Genomic DNA, 26,700 nt, shown 5'->3' with positions numbered 1-26,700 from the left:
AAATCTAATAAAGTAGACAGATGTTATTACATTGATTCAGTTACAGAGACTGCCCGGCGTTAATAATCGGGCACTCATTTAAAAGTGATGGTGGCTGTGTCAAAGCTGTATGATTGGTGCTGTATGTGCTTACTCTTCTTCTTCTTTTTGGCGGGACGCCCCCGCTTGTTCTTCTTCACTCGGCCGGAGCTGTCAGAGCGAACCGAGGAGCTGTGGACGCTGGAGTCCTCCTGCTCCGACTCTTCATCCTCGATGTCTTCGCTCTAACACAAGGAGACAATGGTGGAGGCGAGCATTGAAAAGGAAAATATGGCAGGTACACAGGTTACAACACACATAGGCATACACTTTTGAATTTATCGTCCTGAATCAGGTGTTTTCAGCACACTAAAACTCACAGAGCAGCTCTTCTTCCTCTTGGCACCTACAGGAGACAGCTTAATACGAATTGGTGCCATCTTCTTGGCTTTGGCTGCAGCCAAAGCTTTTTTCTTGTCTGAGACTCGTGGACTTTTACTGCGCTTCTTATAGCCTACACCTGCACGGAAAAAAGGATGCATCAAATATCAAAAATAAACGCATAACAATAGAAATGTCACTTTTAGAAATATCTTTGATTTAGATGTTAATAAACAATAACCACAAAGCTTAAGAGAAAAAGCAGTGTAGCTGATCACTGACCTTTCCCCTCTTTTGTCTTGGCCTTTCTAACTGGAGGAAGTTGAGGCGGGGGCTCGGGCGAGGCGGTGGCTGCAGAGACCTGCTCGGCAACAGCGATGGCGGCGGCAGCAGCAGCCGCTGCGACAGCAGCAGCGTTGCCTTTGAAAGGGTTGTTAGAGCTGAACTCCCTCCACTTGACCCCCAGGATGGTCATCATCTTTGACATGGGGATCTTGGGGTTCTTCTTGGCGATCATCGGCCTGGCAACAGCGGGATGGGACACTCAGCTGTATTTCTATGGGCTGTAGCTTTTTATTTCTTTGAGTTGGCAGAGTGGAGACGACCAGATCTGCCAAGCAGACGACTCCCCGACATAAACACGCGCTGGAAGGTGTTGATTACTGAACGTCAGATCAGAGTCAGCGCGGGTTTTGATTAAGCTGCACACACCGATGCTCAGGCAGCCCCCGACACACGGCAGCGCTGCCGCCTGACTGTCAGACGAAGAGCAAGAAATCAAACTCAGCACAAGCTGTTTCTGTGTTAGTGTGCCGCCGGAGAATTTCAGCTGGCAATGTTTTGATCGTTGTAGCAAGGTTAGCCTAGTCGTCATCCGAGCAGAAATTCTTGATCTTGCTGAGCCGACATGACACGCAACCACAGAACACAAAGAAATCCTTCAAATCTCCCAACTATGCCTGTAATGTGAACCACACACTGGAGCGGAGCTTCTCTCGGTGGGGAACCTTGTCACCGAGACATCAACAGACTCATTTGCAACGCTTTCTCTTAGTCTCTGTTATACTCCAGATCAGTCTCCACACTCGCCGTCTCCACTCAGCACAAACTAAGAGCTGTTATTGTAAGTCACTAATCTGCGTGGACGGATTAAGATGCGAGGCGGTTCTGGACTCAAACATGCAGGAAGAGCCCTCTTACTCCTGCAGCTCCAGGAGTCGGGACGGAGGCCGACACAAGGGTCGTTTGTGGATGTTTTGGTAATTTTGTTGCCACTTGTACTTATATTTTGAACCAGTAATCTTCAGAGACAGTATCAGAGAAATGCGGACACAGATTTAACACCACCGGCGTGCCAGCAGTCCTCGAGGGAGGTCAAGACCTCTGGCTGTTGACACATCTTGCTCTCAGCAGGATGTGGCATCAGGATGATGTCATGTGAAAAAAAAAAGGGATTTACCTCATAAACTGGCTGAAGGCTTTGTAGTTGGTGAGCTCCCTGTAGTCCTCCTCTGTGAAGGTATGATCAACATCCTCCAGACCCCAGTCTTTTGCCAGCTGGGCAGATGTTTTCTGCTCCAACGGTTGCTGAGAAGAAACCACCATTCGGACCATAAACAACGCTGGACTCGTCGAACATCATTCACAGGGGGCTTTTTTTGGTAGGCAAGGAGAGAACCCTTTACCTTTGTTGTTTCCTCCTGACTGCTGTCTCGGTCCCCATCATCTTTTTTCCTTTTCTTGGTTTTCTTCTCCTTCTTTTCTTTGTGTTTCTTCTTTTTCTTCTTCTCGCCAGAGCCATAGTCGCTGGCCACGCTGTCTGAATGCTCGCCGTAGTCTCTTTCCCTGTCAGAGTTCCTCTCTACATCGCTGTCCTGCGCAGCAGACGAAAGCACAACTGTTAAGACAGTGACCGCCGTCATCAGATAGAAACATCCAGACAAAACTTACAATCTTCTTGCGTTTTTTTGCTTTGGCCGGTTTCCCCTCTTTGTCTTTCTTCTTTGGGTCCTTCTTTTTCTTGGGTCGGCCTTTCTTCCTGCACGGGACCTCTCTGTCTGATATCTCTGCCTTGTCGTCTGGGTTAAAGAGAGCGTGAAAGGAAGACAGCTATCAGAATCAGTTGAACAATAATCTTGTTAAAACGCTTCCCAACAAGCCGGCTAATCCCTGCCGAACATAATTACACACAACAAAGGCTGAGTGATAGCCGCAGTGGCGTCGGCGACCTCTGACCTCATCTGATTCATAACACATGCTGAATTAGTTTGTCAGAAGGCTGCGAGTGGATCTGACAGCTGGTATCAGTGAAACTACGGGAAGCATTGGCTTACGGCAGGGCGAGCATCACCTTTATAATTAAGATGTTTGATAAGATCTCTCTGCCCTCATATCACACTCTGTCTTCAAACTAAATCTGCAACAAATTACAGTTGAGTCTTGCACCTGTTGATCAGGCCGACTTGCCACATCCCAATGTCTTAATGTTTTTCAATGTTTTTGTATTTATATTTATTGTACATTTATTGACACGCTTTTAATAGATTAGCCATGCAACAATAAAGGCATTTTATTAACCTTACCCTCATGAGTGCCTCAGTTCTCTGTCTACAACTATTTATTGTACATATTGATTGTATTATTATGCAATTTTATATAACGTATTTCTAGCACTCCTCTTCCCCTCTCCCCTCAAAGTGCCTTTGCTCTTTGTTTAGGCTGCATTTGCAAATAAGAATTTGTTCTTAAATTGCTTGCCTGGGCAAATAAAGGTTAAATTAAAAAAAAATGTTTGATAAGGACTCAAAGGCAGCTTCTTCCCTGACCCTGTGCAATAACATACACTGCAGTCCTGACGTGTACTGTATGATTTGCACATTTGATATGTGGCTGCTGCTGAGCAAAGTTTGGCTGTATCTCACTGTACAATAACAACAAAGCCCCTATAGAAAGCAATAGGCAAGAGTTAAGCTGAAATATATGACAGAGAAAGGCTGAAGGAGACAGCTGCTCGGCTCCACAGAGGAGCCAGCAAAGCGTTAAAGCGTAGCCACAACATGGGCTGCGGTCTCCGCCGGGGAGGCAGCTTGTTTGATAGGTTACACGTTTATGTGGGATTTTATTGTCTGCCAGCCTTTGTTGGTGCAGCAGCGGTAGCTGGAGCCCCCCTCCGACACGCCAACCGCCCCCCCCCCTCTCCCTCTCTCCACTCCCGTGCGCCGCTTGCCGGGTCTCCGTGCGGCGCGTGGCCGGCGGAGGAGCGCCGGGGGCCGGCGGCGGCACGTACGCGGGGCCCCCGGCTTCCGAGGCCGCCGGAGACATGAACTACAGCCACTTCCCCAATTCCCACCCGGGGACGGAGACCACCGCTGGCGTGGGTTAAAGTCCTCCCTGGGAATACTAATCCGTGTCTAACGAGGGGGGTCGAGCTACTTAAATAAAGACTTGTATTACTCATCCATGAAATCACAGCCTGCTTGCGTCTTGGGCCACATTCCTCAAAATCCTTATTTCCCCATTTTAGTTACAACATCACAGTCATCACACCACTTTCCCTTTTCACTAATAAATCATATCCCCGAGGCTTATTTTAAAAGCCTTTTCTGAATACTGCAACACGTTTAGCAAGTTCAGAGTCACAGAAACTTCCAGACCGTAAATATTCCCACTGCGTTTAAACGCACCATCGTTTAAACACGCAGGTTTTGGGGAGAAATGTCGATAATAAACACGTTTATTGAGGGTGTTTTGGGGCTGATACGTGAGCAGTCACGCCGTTATGCAGCAGCAGTGTCCTATTTGGACCTGTCACCGCGACAATGCGGCGGGTGGTGACAGTCATTTCGCAGCATCAGCCTATAGGAGCAGCTGGGTGTCAAACTCGCAGCCTCCGGCGGGGGATCCGTGTTCCTGCGTGTCGCTCCCGCAGCGAGCTTTATACCCTTCAGGGCAGGGGCGAAAATCCCGTTTCATAGTTGGGGGGGACAATAAACAGTAACATTTTAGAGAATAAATCCAGGGGGGGACAAGGAATAAAAGTTTTAGCCTTCCTTTAATACAGCATTTTGACATTTTCATCTCTATCTCGCAAACAGGCAGAAGACCTTTCTTAGAGTAATACAAAACAATGGTATTAGGTGGAAGGTGGCAATAATACAGCACATCTGACATAATACACTGCAAAAACCCAAAATCTTAACAAGAATATTTGTCTTATTTCTAGTTAAAATGTCTCATTTTTAGTTAAAAAAAAATCTCATTACACTTAAAACAAGATTCATCACTGGAAAAAAACAACAATTTTCACCTGTTTCAAGTAGATTTTCACTTAAAATAAGTAGAAAAAACTGCCAGTGGAACAAGATTGTTTTGCTTATAAGATAAATCTTGTCGCACTGGCAGATTTTTCTACTTATTTCAACTGAAAATTTACTTGAAACAGGTGAAAATTGTCAAATAACAAGTTATTTTTCTGGTGATGACTCTTGTTTTAAGTGTAATGAGATTTTACTGTTTATTATTGTTTTCGATTTCGGTTTCGGCCGCAAATTTTCATTTTGGTGCATCACTACTAAATACTACTGCATTGTTCCAAAATTATTAATTCTGTCTCAAATTATTCTAGGGGGGGACAGCTTTACTAATGGGGGAGACTTGTCCCCCCTGTCCCCCCCGGGATTTTCGCCCCTGCTTCAGGGCGACCTTATTAACCCCGCGCCTCCTCCCCCTCCAGCTATTTACACGACCTGGGTGTTTAGGAGCTGTCAGACAGCCTCATTATAGGACAAACACTAACTTTTTTATTCATGAAGTTATTTTAAACTTTTTTCCTGGGATGCGCACGGGATGAAGAGGAAGTGGAGGAATGACAGATGTGCGCACACGAGACACAGGCAATGCATTTTGCTTGTGTGTGTGTGTGTGTGTGTGTGTGTGTGTGTGTGTGTGTGTGTGTGTGTGTGTGTGTGTGTGTGTGTGTGTGTGTGTGTGTGTGTGTGTGTTTATGTGTGTGTGTATATGTGTGTGTGTGTGTGTGTGTGTGTGTGTGTGTGTTTATGTGTGTGTGTGTGTGTGTGTGTGTGTGTGTGTGCGTGCGTGTGTGTGTGTGTGTGTGTGTTTATGTGTGTGTGTATATGTGTGTGTGTGTGTGTGTGTGTGTGTGTTTATGTGTGTGTGTGTGTGTGTGTGTGTGTGTGTGTGTGTGTGTGTGTGTGTGTGTGTGTGTGTGTGTGTATGTGTGTGTGTGTGTGTGTGTGTGTGTGTGTGTGTGTGTGTGTGTGTGTGTGTGTGTGTGTGTGTGTGTGTGTGTGTGTGTGTGTGTGTGTGTGTGTGTGTGTTTATGTATTTGTTTCAAACTGGAGTTTTCCAAGCGCGCACTCGACGCTTTGCAGCTTCTGGTGTATTATAGCAGCCAAAAACAAAAAAATAAGAAAAAGAAAAGAAAAGAAAAGCATCTACAGCAACTATAGATGCAACAACTGGACTAGTGTTATTTTTTCTTTCAGTCCCAACTATCAGAGAGTGCTCCTTTCCGCCTGTGCGCGCACCCGAGCGCTCGCTGGTCTCCGGTGCTCGGTCCCTGGACACGGACAGGCGCGGATAACGGGGCTACTTCCAAACTGCACCTCTCTTTTTTTTATCACCCCCCCTCACCCCCCACCCCCCAGCTTATTTTTTTTCCCCTCCTCTACAAAGTGTGTTTTTATTCCCCTTGCGCGCTCCCGCAGACTTTTCCTTTACTGTACCTGGCGCGGCCGGCGCTGCAGTTTCCCGAGGCGCCGCCGGAGAGTTTATGTCGCTTGCGTTCTCGTCTGGGTCTCCGTCGTCGTCTTCTTCATCAAAATCTCCTCCCTCGGAATTAACCACCATGCCCTCGTCTTCCTCGCAGGAGCGGAGAGGAGAGGACATTATATCCCCGACATCGGATCCGTCCTCGTGTTTTAAAAAAACCCCAAAAAGCGTATTCTTGTCCGAATGTGTGATATTTATTTCATATTCAAATCGGCACAGTAAAAAGTGGGGGGCGTTTTGGAATATTTTACACTAGGCAGAGCAACAAAGATGGCCGCCCTCTTATATTTATTTTTTAACAACCCCCCCAATAAGAAAAAATCCCCTTACATAAAAAATGGCTGACTATATTATTTCAGAACGCACCCCCCTCCTCCTTTCTCTATCTCTCCCCTTCTCTCTTTCTCCCTCTCCGCGCCCCCTCCCTCCTTAAAAACGTACACATTGTTACAGGAGAAAAAAAGGGGTGTGTGACTGCATGTAAGTTACATTGTTACTTGTTTGTTTCTTTTCTGTCTGCACCCCCCCATCCTCCTCCTCCTCCTCCTCTTCCTCCTCCCCCCCTCTTTTTCTCCCCTCTCCCTCTCTCCGAGTCCGGATCAGTCACGAACCCGACCTGTCCCTGCCACTTGCAGGGATCCCAGCGGCGGCTGCACTGCAGAGCCCGACACAGATCTGTCAAATATGGCCACCTTACCCCCCCCTATCCCAAAAAAAAAAAAAAAGAAAAAAACCCACCCCCGCCGCAGTGGAAAGGAAAATATATTTTGGAGCGTCGGCTGTGTTGAGTCCTGGGGAGGGATTTGGGAGAGAGGGAGGGTTGGGGGGGGATCTGCCGCAGCCATGCCCAGACTTACATCAGATTGTATTGCTTAAAAATTAACTGCTTGTGGTGAGGATGGGAGGGAGTCGGAGGAGGCGAGCTGCGTCTCCCCGCAGCCCCCCGGCCGCGCAGGCCCGACACGGACACGGGGGTCTCCTGCTGCACCGACCAGGCTGGAGCTGGGGACTCTCGCTGGCAGCAGGACGTGTCAGCTGGATGGCAGCAAGGCCATGGGAATCCCTCCCCAGCCGGCCAGCCCTCACTGGCTGCTGCTCCTGGCACTTTGGGTTTCACAAAAAGGGAATGTCCCCCACCACCACCACCACCCACCCCACTCCCCACATCCAAACATCACGACTAACTAAGGTTAACATGCAGACACTCTAATTTCACTGAGATGAAACATGAAAAAATATATCTTGTAAATAAAAATCACTCGATTGCTGTCATTTTTGCTTCATCGCATTCAGCCAAAAGCCCCACCTTTACCTTTATTTCCCTCAAAACCTTTGATTTTGTTTACTTCCATATGATTGCAAAGATGTAATGAAACTTTTATGACATTAAATAACACAAACATGTGCCTAATGCATTGGTGGGGTACCTGAGTAGTTCCTTTGTTTCCGGTTAACCATTTGAACACTAGTGCATATTGATAATCCTGGAAAGCCAAAAATAAATTCAATGATCAATCAAAACAGAATGAAAAAACTGTTACCTTAGTTACTGAATCAAACAGCAAGTAGCCTACTGGCCCATCTGATGATCCTGTTGATTAGCTACACTAGTATCCTTGAAACATACCTGTTTGGCATTTAAAGCAGCACAACGTAACTTTCAGCTTTTGTTGAGTTTGGCGGCTCCTTTGGACAAAAGCGGTAGTGCTTTACCAGTAGTGTGGCAGGGTTCCTACCATGCTCCTCAAAGTTACATAGTGCCAGTGAAGGCGATACAGACCCCTCAGACCATGACAGAGGTGTCATTTAACCTGTTGGAAGTTGATGTACCATCACAATGACTCTGGAAATATTATATTAAGGTGGAAAAGTTACGTAGTGTCGCTTTAAGGCAAAGGTTCAGGGCTTCATTCTCTAACATGATAGTGTGGGGGGGGGGGGGTCGTGGAGGTTCAAAGCAAGTCTCAGCTTGGGCCTTTTATATGCTGAGTTTGCACGATCCACCTTTACCAGTGTGGGTTTTCTCTGCACACACACACTCCCACAATCCAAAATAATGCATGTTAGATTGATAGAGGATTCTGAAATGACATCAAGTGTATTTCCTAATAACATCTGACAAATGTAGATAAAAAGCTTGTCATCGTTTCCTCTTTTGGTGTGCACACTCCTCTCTCTGCTGCAACAGGTACAGTATCTGAGCTGCTCCAGCTCCCACAAATGAGGAGAAGAATTCATGGGTGTCTGATCCAGCAGCCACATTTGCCAAGTGAGAGTCAGTGCACGGCAAAGGCCGTGCAGGGAGAAGACGTGTGTGTACGTATGTGTGGTGGGAAAGAGGCTGAGTCTGTGTGACTGCAGCCCCGGAAATAAGCCTCTGGCCGGTGAGGTGTTTCATTGTGCCAAACTTAGAGGCTGGCAAGACGGCCTGTAATTGGTGTGCAGCTGAAAACGCCTCACCCATCTGATGTCACAACTGTGCACGTGTGTCAGTAAATTAAGTGTAAAAACAAACAAACGAGGAGGTGAATCCAGCCATGAGTCTGAGAGCTGCAGGCTGTGACCGCAGCACTGTGCTGACAGTAAACCCTCCGATGCCACCCCGTGTCCGTCTGGCAGGGAGGCATGTTAGGGATGAGAGAGGAAAGTGCTTCCCCAGGGTGCCGTGCTCCAGCTAACCCATATTTTATGCAGCATGACGCACAGAGGAAGACATTGGCTCCTGCGCTCCATTCAGAGCAGGGCTGTCTGATCCGGGGGACCCAGAGAAGAGGTACAGGAAAGATAAAACATGCAAGGGGAAGGAAGGGAAAATACACCAAGGAGACGGAGAAGTCTTTATTGCTTTAGTTCTTTTTATTCAAATTAAGCACATTTCCTGACATTAATATATGACTTCTGTTGACATTTATTGTCATTGAAGTGTTTGAAAAGGAGCTGACATGATCATTTTGTCTGTTTGAAATAACAAATACTGAACAACTACAATCTGTGAGATGCCATTATGTTTCCGCAAGAAGACATACGTAGAAATAACACAAATATGAGGCTAAAATGTGCTTTCCCAAAAGCTAAAAAGATGTATGATGTGTTTCTCCACTGTGAATGAATGCTGTTTGTCTTTAATGTAGAGATAGCACCATGCATGGGTCAAAATGAGGAAAATCATTAAGAAAATTAGTAGGTCTCCTTTCGATGCAGAAATTAAACTCTTGTTTAAGCTGTTTGGATTTTAAGCAAACATGCGCAAAAAGAGACATCTAGTGGTTATTGTCATTTTTTTTTTTTTTACATTTGGGATCAAGCTCACCTTTAGGTGCAGGGTAAACCTAAGGGGCGAACAACAAAGGAGAAGCATTTAAGAGCCCTCATGACACAGAGGTGTTGAAGACCAAGTTAAAGTATAAGGAATCTTTTATAATGTACGACTTGTGTTTATCAAATTGGCCTGCTGTTCAGACTTGCTATCTTGTAACGGGGAGACATGCAGCTTTTTTGGTTTTCAGACCTTGTGACTGCAACTACACCAACCTGACAATGACTTTGTCACCTCTCTGGTCTCCAAAACATCTTCTGTCAACAAAATACATATAAAAAAGGACGTGTGCAAAACACGAGTCACATATTTGATATCAGATCGATGGAATAAAACCAGCTGGTTTTTGCTAGGTTTTTGTGCAGGGTCTCCTTGAGTCCCCGTGATGTCACTCCATGTATTGCTCTTTCAGCTCAAATGAGGACAAGCCAAATCTAGCATGTTATCATTTGATTTATTATGATTTGGTGTGCATCAATGACTGCTGCTGATTGGCCTCCCGCCAATCAGAAAATTCACTGTTTGGTTAAAAGTATTATGTGTAAAACCAGCTTAACCCTCAATTGAACTGGCATAAAGTTATTTCTTTTTGTAAAATGCAACACGTAAGAAAATATATTTTACAACAAAACAGCAAATTTAAAGGAGCTGTATGTAAGAGCAATAATAAAACGAATCATAAAATGACCCCGATATGTCAACAGACATTTAAAAATCATGTTCATTTCAAATACTTATGTCACTGACAACAGCACTCAAGCCAGGATATTCCAGTTTAAAAAGAGGAGTTGCAGCCCTCAACTGATGTTTATGTTGTCATTTTTTGTTTTGGCCTGAAGCTCCACCCTCCACCTATCTCCCAATCACCAAGTCAGTATTGTTTCGGCATCCGGGTTGCCAGCTCGGCTCTAATTATCGCAGCCATGGCAGCCTACGTTCCTGCTGCATTCTGCAGCCTACCTGGCAACCTCTGGTCGGGGGGAGGAGGGGGAGGGTACACGCCGCTCAACAATATTTTGAAAGTGACTGCAGTACCAGTTTTGGACATTTCCTACAGACAGCTCCTTTAAGAAAACAAAATTAAAGATTGGAGCACCTTTAATTCAATATCGATTAACAAATTTGAGAACAAACACTGATGTCACACAAGGATTACTGCCAGTAAAGTGTGACTCTGAAAAGTAACAGGTACAAGTACAGAACCTTGGGGAACACCATGACCAAGTCTGTCATATGAGGGAGACTCCTCATTCACACGGACAAACTGGACTCTGTCAGATGAATATGATTTAAACAAGGCTATCATAGTTCTTTTAATCCCAATAACATGCCCAATCATCTGTAACAGAATGTTCTGATCAGTTGTATCAGATGCAACACTGAAATTTAACAAGACAAACGTCGACACAAGTCTGTTCCCTGCCCCAACTGGGAGACTGTTGGTAACTTAATCAGTGCTATTCCTGATGTGATTTAAATCCTGACTGAAAGTTTACGAGCAAATTATTTCTGTCCAATTGATGAAACTGATTATTTGAAAAAAAAACTTCTCCCAAAACCTCTAAAATGCCATAAAAGGGAGATTGGATATAATTATATTACGTTTTATGGTTTAGAGAAAATCATCATTCCTTCCAGCTTGGAAAGCTGGAAGGAATGTACGCGGAATGTCGCCGCGTACCCTACGCCATAGGCTCTGCGTCGATTTAACGCAGAACCATAAATCAGCCTTCAGTGTGTGCTCTGTGTGCTTTTTCGGTATGCATTTTGTGGTATGCGTTCATTGTTGTGTCTAAAAATGATGCGCAGTCAATCAAGCCAATCAGAAATCAGAAATCAATCAGAAACGGTACAGATATTTTGTGATATTTTTTTATATATATAAAAAAATTAAATTATAAAAAAATCAAGGATCCCCATAACCTTTGATAGGGTGGGCAGGACGCACCTGCCCCCCCTAAAAAAAAATTAAATAAAACTGGGTTTGTATGTGTATATATATGTATGTGTATGCGTATGTATGCATATATATATGTATATATATTAAATATAGTAACAATGCACATATACATGCCTTAGGTTCTTACCAGCATGGTATTAACCATTAATATGTTTGCAGACAAGTTAAAAAAATAAAACATAAAAAAATAAGATAATGGCCTGAGTCATATTTTAAGTTTATAAAACATTATTTTGTGACAAACATGAATGTGATTGTAGAAGGCCCATAGAGTTGTGGCCCGAATGAGGAGAGAAAACAATTGGACAATTATGATGACAGAGGAGATGAAGATAATGATGAAGTGAGAAAAGTGGAGGACAATCATGAAGAGAAAGGACTCTGAGAATCGTGGTGAAACATGAGAAGAGAGGAGTCGAGGACACACATGAGGGGAGAGGAAACAAAAATAAACAAGAGGAAAGACAAAACAAGTTCAAACAGGACGACAGAGGAGTCAAAGACAACACAAGGACAGAGGACACAAGGACAGAGGAGATGAGGGTAAACAGAATAAGGAAACAAGAAGAAAGATGAGAAGAGAAGCATGGAGGACAATAACAATGAAAGAGGATTCAGAGTCTAAAACAACAGAAGAAGAACAGTCAATATGTCATTGGATTTAGCACTGGCATATTTCACAAATACTTTACTTGTTGTCATAGGTAAACACGCACCTCTCAAAAAGTTTAGGATTAAAGAAAGATCAAGCCCTTGGTTTACTACAGAACTGTCTCGTCTATTCAAGGAAAGGGACAAAGCATGGTCACTAGCCAGGCGTACTGGTCAAGCAGCAGATTGGCTAACTTTTAGACAACTTAGAAATAAATGCACATCCTCTGTATGGAAAGCAAAAGCAGACTATCATGTAAAGTTGATTGCCAGCTCTTCTTCCAATCCCTCAAAATGTTGGAAAGGAGTAAATATAAAAGATAAAAAGTCCTCTATAGCAATTCCATCTCATATCATGTTAAATAATTGTTTGGTAAATAAGACATCAGATATTTGTCAGGCTTTCAACACCCAATTTGCTTCTGCTGGAAATATGTTTGATGTCAAATATCCAGGAGCAGCCTCCTGTTCCAAGTCCTCGGCTCATGCATCTACTCCCTTTTCTACTTCTTCTGCCTCTCCTCAGTTCACTTTTCAGGCCTTTACTCCCTCCTCTGTTAGGAAGGCACTACAGGCCATCGATTGTAGGTCAGCAACACGGGAGGACAAGCTAGATCCTTACTTTTTAAAACTTGGTGCCACTTTTACTTCAGAAACGCTTACTTATTTTTTTAACCTTTCTATCTCAAGTGGAATTGTCCCTCTATGTAATACCACTGCATAAAGGTGGGGATAAAAATGATTTAAATAACTACCGACCAATTTCCAAACTACCTTGCCTTGCTACAGTACTGGAATCTCTTGTAAATGAGAAGCTCAAATTGTTCCTCTCAGAATATTCTGTGTTGAGTCCAAATCAATCTGGCTTTAGAGCCCAACATAGTATCATCACTGCTACTACCATGGTTTTAAGTGATATTATTTCTGATATTGATAAGAGGAAGTACTGTGCTGCACTTTTTATTGATCTCACAAAAGCGTTTGACACTGTTGACCATGCTCTGCTCCTTCAGAAATTATGTGACACTGGTTTTGATTTTAACTCTTGTAATTGGTTTTGTGATTATTTGTCTCATAGACAACAATGTGTGATCTTGGGAGATGAGCTTTCAATGTTCCTGCCACTGTCAAAAGGGGTTCCTCAAGGGTCTATCTTGGGTCCTATCCTGTTTTCAATCTTTATAAACAATATTACATCGGCTTTGACGAGCATTAGCGCTCATCTGTAGATGATACAATTCTATACTGTTCTGCTGATACTGCTCAGTCAACTATTGAAATGCTTCAAATAGCTTTTGACAGCCTACAAGATACACTTTTCAAGTTAAAATTATTACTGAATCCAAACAAGACTAAATGTATGTTTTTTTCCATAAATGATGTTGACATCGACATGCCGCTGCGCATCAGGACCCAGGAGGGTCAAAATATTGAAAGGGTTCCAGAATATAAATATCTTGGTATTTGGCATGATCAAAAACTCACTTTCAAGCATCATATCACCATACTTGTTACAAAGCTGTGTCAGAAAATTGGGTATTTTTATAAATACAGAGAAAATGTTCCTATGTCCTGCAGAAAGCGGGTTATTGAGGCAGATCTTCCTGTCAGTTCTGGATTATGGTGATGTTATTTATCAACACGCATCTGCTTCCATCCTAAAATCAAATGATGCTGTTTATCACTCAGCTCTAAGATTCATCACTGGTGACAGTTATTCTACTCATCACTGCATCTTACATGAAAAACATGGGTGGACTCCCCTTTCTGTCAGACGTGATAGGCATTGGTCTCTCTTTCTCTTATAAAGCCCTAATTGGAAGGCTTCCTCATTACCTTAGCTCCTTACTGAGGTGGCATAATGGTAGATACTCAACCTGCTCCTCTGATTTTCTTATGTTGGAAGTGTCATGTCCACGGACGGAATTTGGAAAAACTGCATTTAGCTACTGCGCGGCTCACAGTTGGAACTTTTTGCAACATGCATTGAAGTTGGAAATGTTTGTGCAGCTTGGTCAATTCAAATACTCGATTGCTGACCATTTTACTCATGTTTGTAATTGTTTTTAATTTTACTCTTTTATTTTTATTGTATTATTCTTTTTATATGGTTGTTGTACATGCGGCATCATTGTAAATGAGAGCTTGCTCTCAATGATTTCTCCGAATTCAAATAAAGGTTGATTGATTGATTGAATTATGTTTTTTTTACAGCACGTTTCCATGAAAGGCTGTTTTTAAGCAGGAGCAAAGATGGGCAAGATGATGTGTTCTTTGTGAACAAACACATGAGAAGCGGGTATAGATATGAAATTGTGTAAAGGTAAATCTCCATAAATGATAGTGATAAACACTCCATGAAGAACCATCATTCATCAAAACTGATGTAACCAAAAGGCCAAATGACTATGCTACATAAATTGGTGGAAACACATGCTGCCTTTTCCAGCATCCATGCGTGGATGAATTTTTGGAGTGGGTTCAAAAGCTGAAAAGCAAAAATAAATGTAAATTGTAATTACTAAATGTAAAATAAATGAAGTTGAAAAAAGTCATGAAAAATCTTTGTTTGAAAACAAAACAAGTAAATGGTCAAAATAAATGTAAGAATGGCTGCATTTAGTTTAAAAAAAATTATCTATCTATCTATCTATCTATCTATCTATCTATCTATCTATCTATCTATCTATCTATCTATCTATCTATCTATCTATCTATCTATCTATCTATCTATCTATCTATCAGAACAAAATATACAGAAACATTAAGTTATAGAAAAAAACTAAACTAAACTGTGACACAGATTATACAAGTGATGTAGATAAAAGATACATAGAGAGAAAGACATAAAACAAATTACCCCAAAACAAAAAAAGAGGTCTTACAAACACCTGGACCTGGGCCTGAACCTATAACTTTTAAACCCAAACAAGACATCTTAAAAATAAAGTAAAAATAATAATAATCATACACTGTATAATGAATTTGGTAAATCCCGGCTGGTCTCGCGATGTTTTCTGCTGGTCCGTCACAAAGACCAGTCCGGGAGAAACAGGAGGCGAGAGGAACCAAGAGGTTATGGCAACAATGATAGAGGAGAATGGTCCTTCGACTCATGTAAGTATTTCTAACATGTTATTTTACGAAAACTGTGATTGCTATTAACATTTTAAACGATTATTCACGCCTTTTAGCATATTATAAATCAGGAGACAGATTTGTCAATGCCTTAGATGCAGCAAAACGTTAGCCGGCAGCTAACAAATTAGCTCGTAGGTTTCATGGGTCAAATGATCTGAAATCAAAACACATTTCTGTAAAAAAATGCAACAGAGTTTCTGAAAGACATTTAAGGATTAAATGCATTTTTAACGAAAAAATGTTTAACGAAAAGCCAAAAACAAACCTAGAAGTCTAACAAGATCAACACACGTTTATCAGAGTCCACAGTTTGTTTCATTAGTAAAAAAAATAAACATTACAATTAAAAATGGATCAATAGCAACGATACATACGCAATATTTGAATGTCTACACAATGAGAAAAGCATTTGCACTTTAAATTAGAAGCGTTTTGGGTGTCTGAATGGATGAATTGAGTATTGATTGCAGAGTAAGGTCCAGTCTTGTTTACAGGAGCGGCCGGAAGTGTCCTCGTCGTCTCAGGCCAGATTGCAGCTGGAGGGGCTGCTGAACAAGAACATGAGGATCCGCATGACCGACGGCCGGACCCTGGTGGGGCTCTTCCTCTGCACCGACCGGGACTGCAATGTCATCCTGGGCTCAGCTCAGGAATTCCTCAAATCTACAGGTATGATCAGTACTCGAGTTGAGGGGGGATGAGGGGGGGATGGCATCCCCCCTGAAATAAAAATAAAACTGCCATCCTCCCTTTCCATCCCTTATGTCATTTCATCAATGAATGTGGTTTTACTGCTATTTCAACATTTACAGTCATCACCAGAAAAAATAACACCAGAAAAATAACTTATTTGACCATTTCCACCTGTTTCAAGTAAATTTTCACTTGAAATAAGTAGGAAAATCTGCCAGTGGGACAAGATTTATCTTCTTATTACAAGCAAAAAAAATCTTGTTCCACTGGCAGATTTTTCTACTTATTTCAAGTGAAAATCTGCTTGAAACAGGTGAAAATTGATGTTTTTTCCAGTGATGAGTCTTGTTTTAAGTGTAATGAGATTTTTTTTACTAAAATGAGACATTTTAACTAGAAATAAGACAAATATTCTTGTTAAGATTTTTAGTTTTTGCAGTGATCCATTTTTCTTATCCTGTGAAGGACAGAGTCGTATTGATAAGTTCAGAAAACTGTTTTTTATTTTTGTGTTTTGATGTATTTGATGTAAGCCCAGTGGATATTTAAAGCTTACAGAAGGCTGCATTTAACTGCTGCTATGTCATTCCTGCAGTATTTCTGCAGGTGTTTTGGTCAGTGCTATTATTTGTAATATATTATATTATTTGTAATCAGCACAAATTATATGTCCCCATATAATAAAATCCACCATCCCCCCTGATTTTTGAGTACTGGGTATGATGATGATGAGGATGAAATTTTGGTAGAAATAATGATTTGCCATTTAAAACATGGCTTTGATTGTAATTTAACTTAACATTCAATATAGAGACTGATCAGCATCAGTCAGTTGGAGCAATTGTGTCCACTGGCATATTTAACTGATGTTGGTCTAAGCGACGTGGAGACGAGGAGAAGAAATTAGTTAAAATCAATGTGCAAATTGGAAAATTAGATAAAAGGACAGAGTTGAGTGATTTTTATCTGCAAATAACTGTCCCGAGTCTCTCCATGTGTTTGTCTCTGTTTGAATTCCTATTTTCTTGCTTATGAGGAAACGTACAGTAATGTGGGCTGGGTGGAAATAATTATTTTAAAATGGTTTGACTGAAGCTTTTGGATTATTTAAATGTTTTACCAATTACAGGACAACTCTCTCACATCATTGTGAGAGAACACTGATGGATGTTTCCTTAGTGAGAGAATAAAGTATAGTTTTCACTTTATGTCCTCAGACACCTTCTCCCAGGGTGAACCCAGAGTCTTGGGCCTGGCGATGATCCCCGGCCACCATGTGGTGTCAATAGAGGTGGAGGCCGACAGTCTAGAAGACGTGCAGGGATTCGGGGTCGGCCACTGACAAAGCCTCATCACCTAAACGGGACTCATGTGATGGATTCCCACCGAGCTGGGCGTTCTATGGCTGTAGCCGAGCCCCGATAGGTTGGACATCTTCATCGGAGGAATTTTATATTGTTACTTTCAGATAAAGAAACTGGAGTTTGATATTCCCTCCTGACTGAAGGAAGAGTTTGCCGGCATTAAGTGTGAACATTTTGTGAGTTGTGTGGAAGTGCATCTCAGTATCTGCAGTAAACATTTGTTAGTATTTTAAAATAAATGTCTCTATTTGAGGCGCTTGTTGCTCTTCTTGCATTGTTATGCATTAGAAGTTCAGACAGCTAGACTTTAATGTGTGCAAAAGTCCCTGAAAACGAACTATCAAAAGGGCAGGAATGAACACAAACGGTATTGTTTCTATGCTTTAATACACTCGAGCAAGTCAGCAGGTACAATTTGGCAGCAGGAAAATTGATGCCACTAACAGAAACTTTGAAACAAAACACTTCCCCTTGATTTTAAATACAAAGAGCCCATCACATTTTGGTTCACACATCAAGCCGTAGATGCAGTTACAGTCACTGCATCCTTAAATCGGTTAATTACAAAAATAACTTAGTCTGTGCAAAAAAAAAAATCATGTATTTTGTGTGGCTGCAACACTTCCTCATTTACAAACTGCACCTGAAACACAACCGTCCAGTTTGTGTTTCTGTCCCATCTATTAGATAAATATTATCCAAATATTCTGTTAATGAAGTGCGTACAAATTGACCGGAGAAATTCAAGCTCCAGGTCAGCCAAATGTTTGACATATGCACCTTTCTATTTATAAATCCCGCTCTCACATAGCCACCAAAGACACATGTGGTTCGGCAAAGAATATCTGAAAGGCTTTTGAAAAGCCTGCAGTAACGTTTCAGGAGTGGAGAAGCTCTGGAGTGGTTTTTCAAACACAAAAAGTGCAAGTTTTTAAAAAAGCTTTTTAGAAATCAGACAGGCAAAGAGATCTACTAGGAGAATGCTTGACTCAGCCATCTGTTGCTATGTTTTAACCAAAAACTAAGTTACTTTTGATGTTTGTTTTCAAGAAAAAAAGAAAATCAGATTCAGTTATATCTGCTGGATGCATCCTTTCTACCAAATTGCACACATTTCCCCAACTTAAAGAGCTGCTGAAACCACTTCTGGATGAAAGCAAACTCAAAAACAATCATGGAGCCCCTACAATGATCTAAGATCCATAAGATTCCCGCGTTTTTACACTCACACTTAACTTGTTATAGTGCTTAAGTCTCACCATTAATATAACAGTTCAGAAAAATTGATTTCTTGGAGTCTTTAAAAAATAAAATTCTTTCTCTGGACATCACGGTCAACAATAACAAATGAGTTCACTCAGAATGGAACTCCTTTGGAAGAATACTGTGAGAGAGAGAGAGGGTTAAAAAGAAGAAGAAAACACTGATGTGTTTCATGTGTAACATCCCATCAAGAGTTACTGCATCCAAAAAGTTAAGGTTAAAATAAAAATAAGTAAAATGGCACAAAGAAAGAAATGAGTCATAGGAGACCCATCAGCTGCTTTCAGCCACCAACTTTATATTTCCAAAAGGAGTTGATGTGCTGGCGTAACTCAACTGGAGCCACAGTTCTGGTTTTTTGTGAAAAGTCCATATTAAAAAAAAAAAAAAGAATTTTGAGTTAAAGGACCATCCAGGCTGATTTACAAACTTTGAGGAGGATTTCTCCAGAAATTCAGCATGAAAACAAAAAGTCCAAAAAAATGGCACTGCCTGCCCCTCCTCCTCATTCGTGCTGTGGTCAAGTCCTGCTCTCTAGTTGTACTCGAACTTGAAGTGGAAGCTGCCGCCGGACTCGAAGGGGTTGTAGTGGAACGGCCAGGTCCTCTGTCCGCCACCGCCACCCTGCTGGTTCTCCGGGTCCAGCGGATCTTCACCCGAGTCGAACTTCTGTCTCATTTCTGGCCAGATAACGGGAAGGATGCAGAAGACTGATTAACATGAAGAGCAGTTCAGGATTCAATCACAAGACATTCGCCAGCTCTAACTGGTAAACTCAGTTCTACTCGCCGATAACACTAAGAATAAAAACAGAAGGATATCAGTGTGTTTACTTCTATGCGCCATCTGATAGCAAGTAATTTTTATAAAATCAAGAACCTCAATTTTAACTTTATTGCTCTAGAGAGCCAGAACAGAAAGTTGCACAGTGCTGCCTTTTGTCGTTGGATAGAACTAGTTGTGCAATTTAGGCATTTTGTTGGCAATGTGGCGTTATTTTAGGCTGGAAAACTGCAACGTGCTCATTTTTCCAGGTTGTGGTCTACAGATGTAGCATAAATGTTGGCAAAAATAACACATGCAGTTTTATCAAGCATTTAAAGAACCATTACAGGAAAAGAAAAAGGGAAAAAAAAATAAACAAAAAACAAACCAAGTCAAAGGGAAAGGGGGACAATTTGCAGAGGAATTGAGAGAAATTCCCCCCAGAAAGCTGGAAACCAGAGCAATAACAGACTAAACTTAAGAAATTATTGTTCTAAATGACCAGACCCCATTGGTGGTTGAAAATGTTGGTTTTGGCTGCAAAACTGAACATCCGGGGCTGCGGTACAGTTACAGATGGCTGAAACTGCTCTCTCTCTGGATAGTATGAGACTGGTCAGGATTTATGTCAGCTAAATGTTGGAGAATCAGGTTTCAATGTCAGAATATGAATGACTCATATTTTTCCATATTTCTAGGAACATTTTAACTTTCCTCAGATTTCCTAATTTAATAGATACTTTGTTTGATGTCAGATTAAGAACATAAACCGTTTAATTTGTTGAAATGATGATGATGATAATAATAACACCAACATTGGTTCAGTACTTGCATTGGCCAATACTCAAAACTGAGATGAAGGAAAGAAAATAAATTGTACTAGACCATCTTTAGTTTGAACTAATATTTAGTTATTTTAAAATCGGGCACTAGTACAGCAGAAAACCAGTTAGATCTTTTTAGCTTTTAATACTTTGTTTTGCCAGTTGTTCTAAAGACAAGCACCAGGAAAGCCTTTGAAATCATTTTGACTTCAGTGTGGCAAAAAATCAGAACCTGAACTTTTATTAAGTGCCCACAAGTGACTCGTACTTAAAAAACAAACAAACAGCGTGATCTCCAGACCTGGGTCAGTGAGGACTTCTTTAGCTGACGCGATTTCGATAAACCTCTTTTCCGCTTCCTTCTTCTCAGACTCGGACTGGAAGTTGTCGGGGTGCCACTGCTTGCCCAGTTTCCGGTACGCCTTGATGATCTCCTGCTTGTTAGCGCTCCTGAGGACGATCGGGGTCGTTAGTGTTGGTTTTGTAAAGTGATGCACTTTGAACTTGGTCTGAAATGAATCTGAGGGAACTGGTTACCTGCTGACACCGAGGATCTTGTAGTAGTCTCTCTTACGGGAGATCTTGAGCATCTTCTGAGCTCGTTCCAGGCCTTCTCGGATGTCGTTGCTGTCACCATCGAACTCTCTGGCCTCCTGGTAATCCTCCACAGCTGCAGTAACAGAGAAAAAGCTTAGCTCACTTAGCTTATTTATGAGTAGAAGGTGGTCCAGTGAGGCTCAAGGGCATGTTTGTAACCTTCAAGCTCAATCCAGGTGATCAGATCTCAATATCTGGCTCGCACTTGTAGATTATTTGTCCCATTACCTTTCTCATAATCCTGGTTGAGGATGTAGGCCTCTGCTCGGTCTCGGAGGATGTTGGCATTGCGGGGGTCTCTCTGGTGGGCTTCTGAACACACGTCTATCGACTCAGAAGTCAATTTAAGCTACAAAGAAGTGTGGTGGGAAGCATGAGACATGTTAGAACAATTAAGACCGAACTGAGGTTTCTTTACAGTTATGACATCATCGTTCTGTCTCACCTTGACAAGGCAGAAGCAGATCCTCTCTTTTGCCAGGTTGGTATAATACTGGACATTAGGTTCTGTTTTCATGACGGATTCATACTTATCAATGCCATCTTGATACCTAATCATGGATAGAAATTAACAGATGGAGAAATTTAAATGATCCAGTTCCAGCTTACAAGCATTTATGACAGGAACTCAATGAGGCTGATGTTACATTTATATTTGAAATGTTGTTAAACTGATCAGGATGCTGAGGAAACGGCTGCAAACCGATCCCACAGATGCACCGACCTGTGCTCCTCAATGAGCTCCTCTGCCGAGTCCAGCTGCTTGCTGAGCTTCTTCACCTGCTTGTAATGGCTGAAACACTCTTTGTCGTCCTGGTCGAGCTTCAGACACTCCCTGATGTGACTGCGCAGACGCAGAAGAGACAGATGAGGGTGAGGAAACGACAAAGGGAAACAAGGGAGTCAAAGCGCTTCATTTGCCGACTGCTGTCGCCTCACTTGAGTGACTCGTGGTGTTCTCCGAGGCTGTAGTGCAGCATGCTCAGCTTCAGGAAAGCTGCGCGGTTGTCGTTGCGTAGCCTCGTCGTTGGCGTTAGATCCTGGATGGCCTTCTGTGGATCCCCCATTCGGATGTAACACTCTGCACGAAGCTCCCGGGACTCTGGATCCCAAGGTGAGATCTGAGCAAAACACGAAATCATGAAGTAAAATGTCTTAAAAGACTCATTTAAAGCAAAACAGACTACAAGATGTGTCAGTTAAAAGGTTTTGACACCTCAAAGAAGGACATTAATCATTTAATTCTTATGTCAAGATTAACAGCACTTACTTCTATAGCCCTCTCCAACACATTGATGGTTGCGCTGTAGTCCCCTTGGTGGTACGCAGCATGGGCTTCCTCCTGTAGCTCTTCCAGCTCATTTGCTTTCATCAGCTGCTCGTGAGCTTCTTCGTGGTCTGGAGAGCGCTGCAGCTGAAGGGCGGGGGGAGGGGGGGGGGTCATTTGTACTTTAATGATATGCATAATTCAGGAAAGAACACATGCCGAATCAGAACCACTGCAAAAGTCCTACCACTGCTTCAAAGTCGTCTATGGCCTCCTGCGTGTTGCCCTGCTTCAGAAGGATATTCCCTCTCTGCAGCCTGGCCTGAAGATGCAGGGAAACAGATTTGGCAAGGTAAGAAGGGGAAAATGAACAATATTTTTAAGATTATAGAGCTCATGAGGAAAGTTAACTTACAGCCATGAAGTCGGGCTTGAGCTCTATGGCGCGGGTCAGATCTGGCAGAGCAGATTTGGACTTCCCCATAGCCAGGAACACTGCAGCTCGCTTGTAGTAGGTCAGGTAATTCTTGGAGTCTCCCTCTGGAAAATGTCAGAAACACTCCATCTCTTATTTTGTCAAAGTGTCAAATGTGACACTTCAAGCCACACGCGTTCAGACTGTTCAAAAAGCACGCCTTTCGTACATATCATTTTGCACTAAAAGTGGGGGAAAATAAGTAATATTAAAGCAGACTTAAAGAGGTGCTAAACGTGAGCGAGTGTCTGCATGTTTGAGTGTAGTCTTACCCACGGCTGAGTGGTAGTGGGACAAGGCTTCAGCCAACTGACCCGCTGCCAAAAGCTTGCGGCCCATCTCCAAGTGGTGCTCGATCTCGGCGTGCGTTGCACCCAAGACACCTGTAACACAAATCTGTGATTGAGCCCCGAGAGGAATATATACTTATTCACATGTTTCATGTAAGAAAATCAAGAAACTGTGATGACAAGAATGAAGTAGCTGCACACATTTGCAGTTTATCTGTGTGTTACTGCTCAAAATGTGAGGGATCTGTTACCAGAACCCCTTAAAAAAATACTACAAAGCATTGATATATCAGTGCTTCAAGTACAGACCTGTGCAAAACTCTTATTAACTCCTCCTCGTATAATAGTAAACTATATTTATAAAGCACTTTTCTAAACAATGTTTCAAAGTACTTAACCTGGAAGCAGGTAATTCAATTCAGCTGTAAAGGCACTCTGAAGTAGAATTAAACTGAAAATGTGTCCAATTAATATAAAGCCAAAAAAACTGTTAGAGGGAAAATATTTTCCCATAATGTGGCCTGTTTGATTTGTTTCTTTTCTTTTATTTATCTGCTTTTCTCACCATTCTTTGCTGCGTTATGTGAGCCGTGTCAAGGTCGCCTCATCTGAATCCACTGTACGATGATGTGATCCACAGCACGCCTACTTCCTGATTGTACTCTGAAATCTACACCCTTTTCTTCTGTAAATACACACCCATTTTTTTCATGTCTTTAAATAAACTTTGCTGGGGGCAGGACCGTTGTAGTTCGCTGCTCGTGCGCCTACCCTTGCATGCAAGAAAATAAGATGTCTCAGCCTCTTTCTTCTGATCACTGAGTGTTTTTTTTTCTCTTTAGCAGAACAAAACAACTTTTGGACTTAATTTAAAACAAAAATCAGCAATTAGCAGATTTTCCCTCAGAAAATCATTTCTTATGTTTTATAAACGCTTTACTTTTTCCCCACTTCACCTGCATGTACTTTTTTTTTTTTTTTTTTTTTTTTTAAGGTTTTAACAGGTTTTAAAATTAAGTCTTGGCTTCTGTTGACTTGAAGTTAATCACAACAACCAAAGTGAGGACAGTACATGAAACCAAACTGAAAACACAACTGGGCCAAGTCCTACAACACACACATTATGGACTAAACCAGGGGTCACCAATCCTGGTCCTCGAGGGCCGGTGTCCTGCATGTTTTAGAGTTTTCTCTGCTTCACCTGATTCTTATTAATCATCGTCATCAGCTTGTCATTGAGGTCTGCACAATTCTGTTAACGACACAGTCACTTTTATCAAGGTGCAATGAAGCAGCGAAACATGTAAATGGCTTGACCCAACAACGAGGTCAGAAACACGTTGGCGTTAACATTTCTGTTTGTTAAAGATATTTAGGAGTGTGTTGTTTAAAGATATTTAGGAGTGTGTTGTTTAAAGATTTTTAGGAGTGTGTTGTTTAGGAGTGTGTTGTTTAGGAGTGTGTTGTTTAAAGATGTTTTATAAGTGATTGTTAGAGATGTTTAGGAGTGATTGTTTAGGAGTGATTGTTTAAAGATGTTTAGGAGTGTGTTGTTTAGGAGTGTGTTGTTTAAAGATGTTTAGGAGTGTGTTGTTTAGGAGTGTGTTGTTTAAAGATGTTTAGGAGTGTGTTGTTTAAAGATGTTTAGGAGTGTGTTGTTTAGGAGAGTGTTGTTTAAAGATGTTTAGGAGTGTGTTGTTTAAAGATGTTTAGGAGTGTGTTGTTTAGGAGAGTGTTGTTTAAAGATGTTTAGGAGTGTGTTGTTTAAAGATGTTTAGGAGTGTGTTGTTTAGGAGTGTGTTGTTTAAAGATGTTTAGGAGTGTGTTGTTTAAAGATGTTTAGGAGTGTGTTGTTTAAAGATGTTTAGGAGTGTGTTGTTTAGGAGTGTGTTGTTTAAAGATGTTTAGGAGTGTGTTGTTTAAAGATGTTTAGGAGTGTGTTGTTAGAGATGTATAGGAGTGTGTTGTTTAGGAGTGTGTTGTTTAGAGATGTTTAGGAGTGTGTTGTTTAGGAGTGTGTTGTTTAGAGATGTTTAGGAGTAGGGGTGGGCAAAAATATTGATACGGCAATATATCGCGATACATAGTCTCCCAATACGATATCGATATTCAATGTATGTATCGCGATATATTGCCCTATCAATATTTTTGCCCACCCCTAGCTGCACTTTATTTTGTGATTTCAGTGTGTTTTTTCATGCAAATATGTTGCATAATTAAAATGGAAAGTTTGAATTACATTGTTTTGACTCAGTCTGTCCAATGCATTATCACTATCATCTGATGTACATATATACAACTTGGATTTTAAGATGTGTAATGCATTTTTAAATTTTTCGGTGAACTATGTAGAATATCGGGATATATTGCATAATCGGGATATCGCAATTTGTATCGTGGCTCAAGTATCGTGATGCGTATCGTATCGTGAGGTCCTTCCCAATACCCACCCCTATTTAGGAGTGTTTGTTAGAGATGTTTAGGAGTGTGTTGTTTAGAGATGTTTAGGAGTGATTGTCAGAGCTGTGTAGGTCTTGTCAGAGCTGTGTAGGTCCTGTCAGAGCTGTGTAGGTCCTGTCAGAGCTGTGTAGGTCCTGTCAGAGCTGTGTAGGTCCTGTCAGAGCTGTGTAGGTCCTGTCAGAGCTGTGTGGGTCCTGTCAGAGCTGTGTAGGTCCTGTCAGAGCTGTGTGGGTCCTGTCAGAGCGGTGTAGGTCCTGTCAGGTCCGGGTCTCACCGGTCAGCTGGAGGTCCAGCAGCACCCGCAGCAGCGACAGGGAGCACAGCAGTCCTCGGACTCCCGCCCGCCGACACAGCTCCATCTCCCGACGTTTTCACGGCGTGACCCCGAAGTGAACTCTCTCTGCGGCTTTTCTCGATCGGGAAACTCCGTCGGGCTTCATGGAGGAGACTGAATCTGCATCTTTTCTTCCTCCGGCAGCCTTGAAGGAGCAGTTTATTTACGGTCCCACTCGAGAAGTACTCCGTGCGGGAACGAGTCGCATCGCTGGAAGGTTCCCCCTAATTAACCCACCAGCTCAACCTCCACCGGAGCCGACGATAACGAGGCTTTATTTTAAACCAAAGCCGCTTTTTGTAACCTAATAGTAGAAAAATCAAGTCATTGTCAGCCGGTGCACTTTATAATCGACACCTTTCTGCCTGCTCTCGCCGTCTCCTCCCAACGGGTGTGGTTGGTCCGCACGGCTCACATCCGCGTTCGTCCGCGGACGTGGGCTGCTCTCATTGGAGAGACTATTTTAACACCAGAGGCACTCCCGAAATGTGTCAGCGCATAGATGTATTTAAAGCAAATTAAAGCAAGAAAGACTATCTTGTTGTTGCCTGAGGCATACTATGCAAGTTTTTTCCTGCTTATGACTACAGTTTGGGCTTTATTTTATTTTATTTTGAACTGAGAGTTGGATGTAGTGTTATCACAGATAGAAAAACAAAACACACATTATTTTAGACCGGGGGTCAGCAACCCGCGGCTCTAGAGCCGCCGTAGTGGCTCCCTGGAGCTTTTTCAAAAATGTTTGACCTTTTTTTCTTCTTTTTCTCTTTTTTCCTTTTTCCCTTTTTTCTCTTTTTTCCCTTTTTCTCTTTTCCATCCATCCATTATCTATACCCGCGCTTTATCCCTTGCGGGGTCACGGGGGTCTGCTGGGGCCTATCCCAGCTCATATTCAGGCGAGAGGCAGGGGTTACACCCTGGACAGGTCACCAGTCCATCACAGGGCCACATATAAACACACAAACCATGCTCACAACCACACTCACACTCACAACTACGGGCAATTTAGAATCACCAATTAACTTAATATGCATGTTTTTGGACAGTCGGAGGAAGCCAGAGTACCCGGAGAGAACCCACGCAAGCACGGGGAGAACATGCAAACTCCACA

General features: G+C 42.2%; 3 protein-coding genes across 6 annotated transcripts in view; 1 reads left to right on the top strand and 2 right to left on the bottom strand.

The window, feature by feature from the left end:
* The window catches only part of chd3 (chromodomain helicase DNA binding protein 3), a 49,591-nt gene extending 43,100 nt beyond the window's left edge, over positions 1–6,491 (bottom strand). For all 4 annotated transcript variants that reach the window (XM_061710572.1, XM_061710569.1, XM_061710570.1 and 1 more), the window contains exons 1-7: positions 6,144–6,491; positions 2,350–2,477; positions 2,085–2,273; positions 1,859–1,986; positions 682–920; positions 399–538; positions 134–263 (exon numbers count right to left, since the gene is read on the bottom strand). In XM_061710572.1, the coding sequence (XP_061566556.1) occupies positions 134–263; positions 399–538; positions 682–920; positions 1,859–1,986; positions 2,085–2,273; positions 2,350–2,477; positions 6,144–6,306 (1,117 nt within the window). In that variant the 5' untranslated portion in view covers positions 6,307–6,491. The remainder of the gene's footprint in view (positions 1–133; positions 264–398; positions 539–681; positions 921–1,858; positions 1,987–2,084; positions 2,274–2,349; positions 2,478–6,143) is intronic.
* Positions 6,492–15,149: 8,658 nt separating this feature from the next.
* On the top strand, positions 15,150–17,566 carry naa38 (N-alpha-acetyltransferase 38, NatC auxiliary subunit). The gene is made up of 3 exons (XM_061709707.1): positions 15,150–15,233; positions 15,752–15,926; positions 17,168–17,566. Exons 1-3 carry the CDS (start codon positions 15,195–15,197, stop codon positions 17,290–17,292), a joined length of 339 nt encoding a protein of 112 aa, XP_061565691.1. The 5' UTR covers positions 15,150–15,194; the 3' UTR covers positions 17,293–17,566.
* Positions 17,567–18,366: 800 nt separating this feature from the next.
* Positions 18,367–25,992, bottom strand: dnajc3b (DnaJ (Hsp40) homolog, subfamily C, member 3b). Its single transcript, XM_061709706.1, has 12 exons — positions 25,530–25,992; positions 22,778–22,888; positions 22,446–22,570; positions 22,278–22,352; positions 22,034–22,177; positions 21,703–21,884; positions 21,488–21,607; positions 21,209–21,314; positions 20,992–21,112; positions 20,704–20,836; positions 20,468–20,616; positions 18,367–19,257 (listed from the first exon to the last, which is right to left on the bottom strand). Exons 1-12 carry the CDS (start codon positions 25,612–25,614, stop codon positions 19,112–19,114), a joined length of 1,497 nt encoding a protein of 498 aa, XP_061565690.1. The 5' UTR covers positions 25,615–25,992; the 3' UTR covers positions 18,367–19,111.
* Positions 25,993–26,700: the final 708 nt, after the last annotated feature.

This window comes from Cololabis saira, chromosome 20, assembly GCF_033807715.1.
Source record: "Cololabis saira isolate AMF1-May2022 chromosome 20, fColSai1.1, whole genome shotgun sequence".
Classification (NCBI taxonomy): domain Eukaryota; kingdom Metazoa; phylum Chordata; class Actinopteri; order Beloniformes; family Belonidae; genus Cololabis; species Cololabis saira.
This window is presented reverse-complemented; position numbering and strand designations above follow the sequence as displayed.

Excerpts from the sequence above, each read along its gene's own strand:
- naa38 (XM_061709707.1), top strand. The coding sequence starts at position 15,195 with ATGGCAACAATGATAGAGGAGAATGGTCCTTCGACTCAT. Across the intron at positions 15,234-15,751 it reads AGAATGGTCCTTCGACTCAT|GAGCGGCCGGAAGTGTCCTC; the intron begins GTAAGTATTTCT and ends TCTTGTTTACAG. Across the intron at positions 15,927-17,167 it reads GGAATTCCTCAAATCTACAG|ACACCTTCTCCCAGGGTGAA; the intron begins GTATGATCAGTA and ends TTATGTCCTCAG.
- dnajc3b (XM_061709706.1), bottom strand. The coding sequence starts at position 25,614 with ATGGAGCTGTGTCGGCGGGCGGGAGTCCGAGGACTGCTGTGCTCCCTG. Across the intron at positions 20,837-20,991 it reads CAACCAGGATTATGAGAAAG|CTGTGGAGGATTACCAGGAG; the intron begins GTAATGGGACAA and ends CTGTTACTGCAG. Across the intron at positions 20,617-20,703 it reads AAGATCCTCGGTGTCAGCAG|GAGCGCTAACAAGCAGGAGA; the intron begins GTAACCAGTTCC and ends GATCGTCCTCAG.